The 12,344-nt window shown below is 50.0% G+C and overlaps 1 protein-coding gene across 1 annotated transcript in view; it reads right to left on the bottom strand.

Moving 5' to 3' along the window:
• Nucleotides 1–517: 517 nt before the first annotated feature.
• The window catches only part of LOC126989387 (protocadherin-16-like), a 39,958-nt gene continuing 28,131 nt past the window's right edge, over nt 518–12,344 (bottom strand). Inside the window, exon 3 of the mRNA XM_050847989.1 lies at nt 518–780. Coding sequence (XP_050703946.1) covers nt 518–780 — 263 coding nt within the window. The remainder of the gene's footprint in view (nt 781–12,344) is intronic.

The following is a 12,344-nucleotide window of genomic DNA, read 5'->3' as shown; positions in this document are numbered from 1 at the left end:
TGACTGGCCGCACGGCCGGCCGGGAAATTCGACGTACAAAATTTTTCGACGTCATTTTTTTTTGGCTGCAAATTCTTGATTATGCTTGCGAATTATTTTGGTCCCGTCACTGTCACCATTACCTACTACTTGCTATGTTTGCCGATTTCCGACCCAGAAAACTGCCTCCTCGACCCCATCAACTGCCTTCATATATAGTTATCGTTAAAATGGTTCATTATATTGGTGTTTTTTGGCAATAGCTATGGCTCAGAAACCGGTAAACACGAGGCTCTGAGTACGATAATCTGGCAACGGTGCCCCCACATTCACTTTCAAACTCCTGAAGTCGGAGGTGAGACTCTATTATGATAAGAGAAGAGCGTGTAAGCCTTCAAGCAGGGGGCCACTTACCTAAATACTTCCCTACGTTTACTTTCAAACTCCCAAAATGGCGTGAGAGACTGTTTGAGATGAGAGAAGAGAGAGTATAAGCATGCGGGCTCTAAATACTTCCCCATATTCACTTTCAGACTGTTTATGATGAGAGATAAAGAGCGTGTAAGCCTTCAAGCAGGGGGCCACTTACCCTGAAGAGCGCCTCCCGTTTCTTGGTCTTGCTGCGGGCGGGGACGGTGACGCGGTAGAGCGGCTCCAGGAACTCGGGCGGGTTGTCGTTGACGTCGCTCACGGTGATGAAGACCGGGGTGACGGAGGACAGCTGGCCGTCGCTCACCCACACCCACAGCTCGTACTCCGCCTGTTCCTCCCTGTCCAGCGGCACCAGGGTTGTGAGGGCGCCTGGGGGAGAGGGTGTGAGTGTCGGCGGCGGGGAAGGCAAGGGGGCCCAAGTTATCGTGTGTGTGTGTGTGTGTGTGTGTGTGTGTGTGTGTAATGATACCACTACTACTACTACCACTACTATTACTACTATTACTACCACTACTACTACTACTACTACTACAACTATTACTACTACTGCTACTACTACTACTACTACTACTACTACTACTACTACTACTACTACTACTACTACTACTACTACTACTACTACTACCACTACAAATGGTAATAATAAGAATAAATGGTGTGTGGGATAATAATAATAATAATAATAATAATAATAATAATAATAATAATAATAATAATAATAATAATAATAATAATAATAATGTTATTCAGAGCGGTGCGTGGTGCAGTACCACAATTCGTGTCTCTTTTTAAATAGGGTTGAAGGGTTTGGTTTCCCAGCACACACCACGTAGCACATATTAGCCTTGTTCATAAAGAGATGCCGCGGTAGTATTTAGATCTTTTTGTCGTTATTCAGAGCGGCGCGTGATGCAATACTACAATTCCTGGCTCTTTTCATAATACGCTTGTGGGTTTTTATTTCCCGCCTGGCGCCATCAAAATAGACTTACCGTGTATGTATTTTTTTTTGTCATTATTCAGAGCGGTGCGTGATGCAATACTAAATTCTTAGCTCTTATAATATGCGTGTAGGTTTTTGTGAAGTAGGTTTTTCTTTCCCGCCAACAAGATTGACTTACCGTGTATGTATTTAGAGCTTTTTGTCATTATTCAGAGCGGCGCGTGATGCAATAATATAATTCTTGGCTCTGTTTTAATACGCTTGTAGGTTTTTGTGTCTCACCCCCGCCGAGCAGCACATATTGGCCTTGTTTACAAAGAGAATGCCGCGGTAATTATGAATCCCTTTGAAGCTTTTTTTTCCTCGCTGCGAATGTTAGTACGAGTGAGGTAAAAACTACTCACTTACTGACATTATCACGGCAGGTTTGTGAGAGTCCACGCTCTACTACACAAGAAATTACATTATTATTACAACATGCAAGGTACTTACTGTGATGGCTTTGCACTCTGAGAGATAATTAGTTGACGGTTATAACACAATTCGAGTCATTATTCATTACTTCACTCATAAGAACTAATAATGAGAGAAAATGCAGCGATCAACACCTATAGATGACACACACACACACACACACACACACACACACACACACACACACACACACAGACTCAGCAGCAATAAACGAGTGTCTAGAATGACTTAACTCTTTGACAGGAGAGTATCAAGACACCTCTTCAACCCCTTCTGAGAAACCTTTTGGAACTCTCAATCACATTCTTGGGAGCAGTAAGTTTGCGGACTTTTTTTTTCCTTGTTTTATATTTATTTTCCCTTAACTTTTTCTTCCTCAGATGTACACAGAAATAAACATTCTGCTACTTCTTTGCCTGTCTGCGGGTGTATCTTTGAAGCGAGGTGGTTGGTTCCCTTCGGTGAGGTTTTGCGGTCTTCATCTTCCCTTGTTTTTTATTTGTTTGCCCTTAACTTTTCTTTCCTCCGGTGTGGTTACATAGAAATTGACAGGTTGGCCCTTCCTTACCTGTCTGGGGAAGTATCTTGAAGCGAGGCAATTGGTTTCCTTCGGTGAGGTTTTGCGGTCTTCATCTTCCCTTGTTTTTTATTTGTTTGCCCTTAACTTTTCCTTCCTCCGGTGTGGTTACATAGAAATTGACAGGTTGGCCCTTCCTTACCTGTCTGGGGAAGTATCTTGAAGCGAGGCAATTGGTTTCCTTCGGTGAGGTTTTACGGTCTTCATTTCCTTGTTTTATATTTGTTTGCCTTAACTTTTCCTTCCTCAGGTGTGGTATACATAGAAATAAAGAGGTTGATCCTTCCTTGCCTGTCTGCGCGTGTATCTTTGAGCGAGGTTAGTGGTTCCCTTCGGTTATGTTTTGCGTGCTTTTTATTTCCTTGTTTTATATTTGTTTGCCCTTAAATTTTCCTTCCTGAGATGAACACTCTCCACAAAAAGTTCTCGAACGCTTTAAGCACCATGCATTCTGAGATACACGGACGAAGAATTTAGAAACACCTCCCCCTGTGTTAACGAGTGGTAGCCCTGTGTACACATGCTCTGTGTGAAGGAGTGAGATGCCAATGGCTCAGTATTACATGCGCACTGATATGTCTTGTCGCTTGATCTCGATAATGTATTGTTAATATGCTGTGGTGTAAGGTGAAAAAAAGGTTGCCGTCCGGTGGCCGAATGGACTGCGTCGAGACGGCAAGCGGACTGCCACCAGTGGCCAACAGATGGCGGTTAACTGGTGAATGGCGACCGAATGGCGAGAGGACGCCGTCTGGTTGCCGTCAGGTAGTAGGTGGTCGCCGATGTTCGCCGTCCACTTTGTATCTGTCATTGGCCGTGGTCGGCGTCCGGTCTCCCACAAGACAGCGAGTTGTGCGGCGACCGGTGGTAGGCTGGACGGCAAATGGACGCCGTCCAATCGCCGCACGGTGGCTATCTATAAGTGGCAGTCTCATAGGCGCATGGTTGGCGCCTCCTCCCCGACCTATTGGCTGCTGCCTGCGTCTGGGCTGAGGGCGGATCGCCACCGCTCTCAACGACTGGAGGAGACTAAACGAAGTCAGGTCATTGTGGGCGGAGCGACCGTAATAAAAGGATGGCGCTCCAGTCGAAGCTCAGCATTCGCCCCAGCATCCGACTACCAGTGACCAGCCTCTCTCAACACCTCTTGACTCCATCTGCCCACCGCAACGGCTTCTGCCACTCGTATACCTACTGTCAACAATGAAAAGGGTACATCAACTGCAGCCTCAGGAGGAAGTGGAAGATTGTTCACTCCTAGATGGTGCCCAGGAGATGGATGCGGACGAGGAAGAGGACTTAGAAGTTCATATTGTCTCCCAACACGAAGAAATCAACCCTGACGACGACGAGTCTCACATCGGCGTGAGAGCGGAAAGTCGCCAACTTGGGAGGATTATATCGACGGAGGAACCACCTGAGGAGGACAGCGACAGTGACTGCAGTGCTGGTGTTGAACGCCCCCCCAGCCCGGCTTCCACCAGCTCTTGAATGCGTCAGCTCCAGTCAGTGAGTATTGCAAGGCGTCTGGACGAAGCCCTTCTCAAGGTGGCAACCAGAATGTCCGCCAGCCCGGACATGGCACACACGTTGGACTCGGCCCTGAACTTGAGTGCCAACTCCAGGGCAGCCTTTTGCCATTGGTTGGGCATCGAGGCTAAAGGGCTGAGTGAAACATCGTGGAGGCTTTCCATGAAGGAGGCCATGACGCTTCTCCTGCAATGCTTCGAAAGGAACGTCCTACAGCAACCTGTCCAGCCTTAACCCCAGCAGCAGTAGCAGCCACATCCGCCAGTACGACCACAACACCCCCCTATGACGACGTATTACCCAGGAACACCACAACCACGGTGGCCTACAACTTCCTGGCAGGGAGTTACATCGACCCCTTATGGGGGGTTGAATCTGTCTGGTTTGAAAGAAATCATGGATCATCAATCGCTACGGCAGCCCGACCACAGGAACCAATACAGGAACAGCAGCGAGCTCAACACACCCGAACACCCAAGCCGTCGTTCTATGTAAATGTGTCATGTTCCATTTATTGTTTTGTATACATGTTCTTTTTCATTGTATTAAACCTTTAAATATCTACATTGCTTCAATAGCCTTTATCCTCGCTTACCTCATAAAATTGTACAATTATACTCTGTCCAAGTTGGTTTGAAGGTAAATGCAACACACACACACACACACACACACACACACACACACACACACACACTCAGACCTTGCTTGCCTTCATTGTTGTAGTATACAAACTCGGTGATTTATTTAGTTTGTTTTTGCCTCAATGTCATTAACGAGAGAGAGAGAGAGAGAGAGAGAGAGAGAGAGAGAGAGAGAGAGAGAGAGAGAGAGAGAGTCAGCAGTCACAGGGAGAGGACGTACACGATCGACGCTCCGAGTAGCCACACCTGAGGTGACCTCAGGCTTCCCAGACGCCCTCACCACCTACAACACCACTTCATCACCACCACTGCAACGTGTTCTGTGTAGTGAAAAGTGTGTAGTGCCCTGTGAACAGTGCAGTGGAGTGTTTTTAAGGACAGTGTGTATAGCAGCAAGGTGTACGCCAGCCAGCGGGGTCACTGTGGCGCGTCCTGCCTCCTTGACCCAGCCTTTGTTGCCTGACCCCATACGCTCAGAGGATTTAAATCCCCTGGGACGTCCTCTCCACCCCCTCCACAGCTGCACTGCGTTCCACAAGAGATTAAGTGCGGCCACCCTCCTACGTGGCCCCACCCTGACCTGACCTCTCCCACATCTTACCATCTCGCACGCACATGGCTGGCTCTATCCCTCCACACAGCAAAATTGCCTGGGCCGGCCAAGCAGGCTTTCCTGGCGCCAGATACTGCTGCATCTGCAGCTACTCTACACGAGACAAGCCTGTAACGCCCTGCACCGGGGAAAACTGCCCGAACTCTGTGTGCCGTGAGTGTTTCTCAGACGCCGAGTTCTGCTGCTCCCAGACAACTGAACTAAGGCGTGCCCGCGGCTTCTCCCGGCCGGTGACTCACGAGGTGACCTCAACCACCATCTCGGAGCCCGAGGAAGCCAACCACGAGAACGTAGATGAACAAGGCGAACAAGACGTGCAGGTGGAAGAGCCAGAAAACATCGTACAGCATCTCATTGCTTCCTCCAGCAAGGAGGAGCTCGCAAGGCGTCTCGTTCAGCTCCAGCAAGAGACTCAGAGGCAGAAACTAATCATTACAAGATACAAGGAGGAAAAAAAGCTTGTCCTGAATCAAAAAGTCGTAATAGCAAAAACTCTAAGTCTCCTTGAACAGATCGAAACCTCTGAGTTGGAGCAGAATCACCCACAAATTGCCAACATCGCCACGAGTGCACTACCCAGCAAGATTGACACAGACTGGGGGGAAGTGTGCTCCGAATCCCTCTCCTGGCGAAACTGGTGGACGTCAGGCAGGCCACGCAAACTCGCCAAACTCGTGGACTGCTTGCCTCCCTCACCTAGCGTCGAAGTCGCCATTGGCTCGGACAGCAGCAACACCTCCACAACCTCCGACGACACCACCACCACTACCAGCACCGCGAGCGGAGGCGCAGCTCAGGCCAGCGAGCGCGAGGACACAGACGCCAGCAGCAGCAACGACAACAACCGCGGCTCCCCTCGCTCCCGCCCTAGTGACGGTGACGCTGACGGCGCAACAAGAAGAGGGAACAGTCGAGACAACGTCCGGGGAGTACACTCCAACCGACAACCGCAGAGGTGGCGAGGAGCAAACAGGAGGCAGCAGCAGGAGGCGGAGAGACATCCATCAAACGCTGCTCACCGCGGTTCCTCTCGGCAGACTCCTCCCCCACCTCGTCGTCACCCGGCCAGACAAGGCCACCACAGCCGACCCGCCCACGGACACCAACCCGCTCCTCGACGCCGCGACAAGGTGTGTGACTACTGCTCCCGTCGGGGACACGCAGCAGAGGAGTGTCACGCGAGGGCTGCAGACGAGAGGCAAGAACACCTCCTCAGACGTGTGATTGCTGAGGTTAGGCAGCCTGTCTCCAGTCACCTGCCCCCTCCACCGGGACCCTCACACATCGCGCCACAGCCTCCTTCCTGGGGCCATACACCTGGCTGGCAGTGGTCGACCCCTCCCTCCTACCTGAGTAGCTCCAGCACCCATCACCAACTCAGGTAGGATGGCAGACACGCCGAGGACTCGTCACCAGCTGGTGCTTCTCTCCGCCAACGTGCGAGGCCTCCGCACCAACATCGGGGACCTGACCCACAGCTTTGTCCTGAGGCACCGCGTGGACATAGCTGTGGTGACTGAAACGTGGCTCAACAGTGAGGTGGAGTTATCCTGCGGCAGGATTCAGGCTACACCCACTGGATCAGGAGAGACCGGCAGGGAAGACAAGGCGGCGGTGTGGCAGTGTGCCTCAAGGAAGGTGTGCAGGCCCAGAGACTTGAAGTAGAGACACCACCCACGACAGAGGCGGTGTTTCTCAAAGTAATTCTGGCAGATGGCACTGCCCTCCTCCTGTGTGCCATGTACCGCCCCCCAAGGCAAGGGCCTGCCCCCCTGGATTTTCTGACGGAGCAAATGGACGACCTGCTGACTCGCCATCGCTGCAGGCATGTCCTAATCGTGGGCGACTTAAACCAGCACATGGAGGGAGCCTACGAGAATCTCCTGACGGTGCAGGGTCTGACAGATCATGTCACCTTCCCGACCCATGAGCGAGGCGGGAAGCTGGATCCCGTTATCTCGGACCTGGGAGAGGGCAGGGTCACGTGCCAACAGCTTGGGCCGGTAGGCAGCTCTGACCACCACGCCATCCTGACCCGAGCAGACGTGGGCGTGGCGCGGGATGAGGCCACTTCCCACACTATCTGGCTGTGGGACAGAGCTGACTGGCCCTCCCTTAAAAGAGACCTGCAGCAGACAGACTGGCACACCCTTCTGTCTGGGCGAGCAGAGCCCATGGCGAAGGCCTTTACTGAACGTCTCAAAGCTCTCCAACGAGAGCACATACCACACCGCCAGTACACCTCCAAGCCCACCGATCAGCCCTGGTTTGGTTACCGCTGCCGCCTTGCTGCAGAAAGAAAATATTCTGCGTGGCTCCGCTACAAAAGGAGCCCAACGCGCCGCAACAAAGCCCTGCATCGAGCAGCGTGCAAAAATATGGTGGCCACCAGTAAATGGGCGAAACGGAGGTGGGAAAGAGACCTCCGCGCCAAGCTGTGCGGGCCAGGGGTGGGCAGCAAGACCTGGTGGACCCTTGTTAAGGAAAAGCAAGGCAGCAGCCACCAAGAAACAATCCCTCCCCTCACCAAGCAGGACGGCACCACAGCCACCAGCAGCAGGGAGAAGGCAGAGCTCCTGGCTGACCTTTTCTCAGCCAAGATGTCCGTCGCCGACCCCACCAGACCTCCACCACAACTGCCACCGGAATGCAACCAGACCCTGACAGAGGTTGCGGTACACCGGGAGCAAGTGGAGCGCCTTCTAAGAGCGGTGGACGTCAGGAAGGCCACTGGTCCTGACAACGTTAGCCCACATGTGCTGCGTCACTGCTCCAGTGAGCTGGCAGGACCCCTCTCGGAGGTGTTCGGGGCCTGTGTCCGGGAGAACACCTGGCCCTCTATATGGAAAGAGGCTCGCGTGGTGCCGGTTCACAAAAAGCGGGCCAGATCTGACCCTGCCAACTACAGGCCTATCTCCCTCCTGTCTGTAGTTGGAAAAATCTTCGAGAGAATAGTGGTGGAGGCCATCACCCGCCACCTCGAGAACAACGCCCTCATCACTGACCAGCAGTTTGGGTTCAGATCTGGCCGCTCCACTTCAGACCTCCTGCTGCTCCTCTCCAGGGATTGGCAGGACTCGCTAGACACCGGCCTGGATACCATTGTCGTCGCTCTCGACATCGCGGGTGCTTTTGACCGGGTGTGGCACGCGGGCTTGCTGGAGAAGCTTCGTGCCAAAGGCATCCAAGGACACCTGCTGATGCTGATGAGCGACTACCTTCAAGGAAGAAGCCTCCACGTCGTCGTCGGCGGCCAGCAGTCCAAGGACCTCCCAGTGGGTGCCTCAGTCCCTCAGGGATCTGTGCTGGGACCTGTCCTTTGGAATCTGTACATCGACGACCTTCTCAGGAGTCTGCCAGCAGTCTCTGCATACGCTGACGACTGCACGCTCTCCCTCTCCTACCCTCGCCAAGAAAGCCAGCAAGCGGTTGCTGAGGTCAACCAGCAACTACGCTTGATACGGGAGTGGGGGGAGCGCTGGCAGGTGAACTTTGCTCCTGAGAAGACTCAGGCGATGGTGATCTCTCGGTCCCCGGCAGCCACACAAGCTGTCGAAGGAAGGGTGATGTTTGGCTCCGTCACCCTCCCGCTCCAGGACTACGTCAGGATCCTCGGAGTGGACTTGGACCGAGCTTCGCTTCGACCGCCACCTGAAACACATCGCCCACCAAGCCTCCCTACGTGTCTCTGCCCTTCGTAGAGTGGCTAATTTCCTCGACAAGCGAGGAATTATGCTCCTCTACAAGGCCCAGGTAAGATCCTACCTGGAGTACGGGGCTCTGACCTGGATGTCCAGCGCTGCCACACACCTGCAGAGACTGGACAAGGTGGAGCGACGGGTGCAGCGACTGTTACAGGAGAACAACCCCCAGCCGCCCCGCAGGATATTATACATCTAGACACTCTGGGGCACCGCCGGGACGTCGCTGCGCTGGTGGTGTTCCACAAGGCCCAGGTACAAGGAGTACCACACCTGGCGAGACTGAGGCTCCCCCCGCGAGAGGCTGTGAGAGATACGAGAACGGTACTCTCCAGCCACGAGCAGGTCGGGGTGCCGAGGTCACGCGCCAGCCAACACCAGCGGACCCTCACCTCCAGGGTGTCCCGGTTGTGGAACACATTCACTGCAGCAGGGTCAACAGTGAGGGAAATGTCCACCCAGCAGGTAAAAGTGGCTGCTCACAGGTGGCGAAGAACATGGCCCACACCACTAGTGATAGTAAATACACAGTGAGCAAGTGTAAAGGGCTTTTAAAATAATGCACGAGAAAAAGTGACATTTTAAGCCCTAAAAAGTGCATAGAGAAACATATGCTACTCGAACGATCGCATAAAGTGTCGTCGGCGAAATACAAATATGTTGTGTACTATAGATTCGTCAGTTTAAATAAAAAAAGAGAGAGAGATTTACATAGATTTACATAGAAAATCAGACCACACAGACCCCATGGTCCAGACTTGGTGGTCTGTCCTTAAACCTAAGTGATTTTACATTAATCAGAAGACTCCAAAACGTTGCATTTCTACTCTAGTTGATATTAAGTTGAAGGAAGTGACGGTCGAGCTTATTTTTGAAGGAGTCAATCATGTTACACTGGACCACTGATGATGGGAGCTTATTCCATTCTCGCACTACAACGTTGGTGAAGAAAAATTTGGTGCAGTCTGAATTTACTTGTCTACATCTGAGTTTTACGCCATTGTTCCTCGTGCGCAAAGTGTCATCGATCATAAACAATGTTGATCTGTCTACATTCGTGAAACCATTAAGTATTTTAAAACATTCGATCAGTTTTCCTCGGAGGCGACGTTTCTCAAGAGAGAACATGTTAAGGGTAGAAAGCCTTTCTTCGTAGGATTTGTTGCGCAAGGAAGGGATCATTTTCGTTGCCCGACGCTGAACACCTTCTAATTTAGCAATATCCTTTGCATGGTGGGGAGACCAAAACTGTACCGCATATTCCAAGTGGGGTCTGACTAAACTGTTGTAGAGCGGGAGTATTACATCTTTATTCTTAAATAAAAAGTTTCTTTTAATGAAGCCCAACATTCTGTTCGCTTTATTTGCTGCATCGATGCATTGCTGTGAGAATTTGAGGTTTGACGCGATTTTGACCCCCAAGTCCTTGACGAATTGAACGCTTTTGAGTTTAACGCCACGCATTTCGTAATCAAACTTCTTATTCCTCGTTCCAACTTGAAGGACCTGGCACTTGTCTACGTTAAAGAGCATCTCCCATCTATCCGACCAAGCTGAAATTTTGTGCAAATCCTCTTGGAGGCTCTGCCTGTCTTCGTCAGTGAGAACCGAGTTACCAATCTTTGTGTCGTCTGCAAATTTACTAATGCGGTTATTGAGTCCAACATCCACGTCGTTGATGTAAATAATGAAGAGCACTAGGCCAAGAACCGAGCCCTGAGGGACGCCACTAGTGACCGGCGCCCACTCTGAGTTAAATCCGTCAATCACTACTCTTTGTTGTCTGTTGCTCAACCAATTCGCGATCCATTGGTTTACCTGACCGTCAATACCTATTTGCTTTAATTTGTAAAGTAATTTATGATGCGGGACTTTATCAAACGCTTTCTGGAAATCAAGATAGACTACGTCCAGTGATTTGGTTACGTCATAAACAGTGAAGAGGTCGTTATAAAAGGTTAATAGATTTGATAGGCAGGATCTTTTGTTTCGGAAGCCATGTTGTGAGTCCCCAATTAATGAGTGGCTTTCAAGGTAACTCACAATTTTGTCTCTAATTATGCCCTCAAGTAGCTTACCTACAACCGAAGTTAGACTAATGGGCCTGTAATTACCTGGTACTTTTTTGTCTCCTTTCTTAAAAATCGGTGTCACGTTAGCCTTTTTCCAATCTGAAGGGACAATGCCTTGTCGCAAGGACATATTGAATACGGTTGTGAGGGAGGAGAGTATTTCGCTCTTTGTTTCTTTCAGCAGAGTTGGATATACTTTATCAGGTCCAGGACTTTTATTTGTTTTAAGTGATTTGAGGGCTTTAAGGACTTCATCGGGTTTTATTTCAAAGTTAGACAATGCATGTTCGGGATTTACATTAGTACTGGTGTTGATGGTGGTGGTGGGAGGACTGTTATTATTAAAAACCGAGGAAAAGTAATTATTTAATAGGTTTGCAACGTGTTGGCTGTCAGTCACTAGTGCACCGTCGCTGTTTGTTAAAGGTCCAATTCCACTTCTGATCGCCTTTCTGTTGTTTATGTAACTGAAGAAGGATTTCGGATTATTTTTACAGTTGGCTGCAATATTTTCTTCATATCTACGCTTTGCCTGATGCACTAATCTTTTTACTCGTCGCCTTGCATCATTGTAAAGTCTAATGTTTTCGGGCGTGCTTTGGTCTTTCTTTAACCTGTAAGACAATTTTCTCTCCTTGACTGAGTGTTTAATTTCGCTATTAAACCAAGGTGGACTTTTATTAGTGTTAATTCGCTTCTCGCACAAGGGGACAAATGTGTCCTGCTGAGTGAGTAAGTGATTTTTAAAGTTTAGCCAGGCGTCCTCTACATTGCCGTCATCTGATAGTTGCATATCTATTAGTTTTCGTCGGATTTCTACGAAGTTGGCTCTTTTGAAATTGGGCACCTTAACTTTATTTTCAGTCACCGATGTTTGAGCTCTAATGTCAACGCGCACTAGTTTATGATCGCAGGAACCGAGGTGTTCTCCTACCGTGACATTACTGACTAGGTTATCTTGGGTCGCTATAACAAGGTCAAGTATGTTATTTTGTCGAGTTGGTTCAGAAACCATTTGGCTTAGATAATTTTCCTCTAGAAATTCGATCATTCTATGGGACTCACCTTCTGTACCCGACAGTGTCGCCCAGTCGATATGGGGGAGGTTAAAGTCTCCTAGTATCAGTGAGTCGCTGTTATTAAGTGACTGCCTTAAGACGCTGTACATTTCAAGATCGCTATCAAGTGATTGCCCCGGAGGCCTGTAAGTGACAGATATATTTAAATTGACTTTTGCAATGTTTACTCGCACGCACAAATGTTCAACGTTACTGTTTCTTGGTGTTTTGTCAGTAGGTTGCAAGTAGCTTTTGACAAAAAGGGCGACACCACCCCCTCTGCGGTTTACACGATCATTGTTGAAGAATCTGTAGCCATCTATG

Source organism: Eriocheir sinensis, unplaced genomic scaffold (assembly GCF_024679095.1).
Source record: "Eriocheir sinensis breed Jianghai 21 unplaced genomic scaffold, ASM2467909v1 Scaffold1146, whole genome shotgun sequence".
NCBI lineage: Eukaryota > Metazoa > Arthropoda > Malacostraca > Decapoda > Varunidae > Eriocheir > Eriocheir sinensis.
This window is presented reverse-complemented; position numbering and strand designations above follow the sequence as displayed.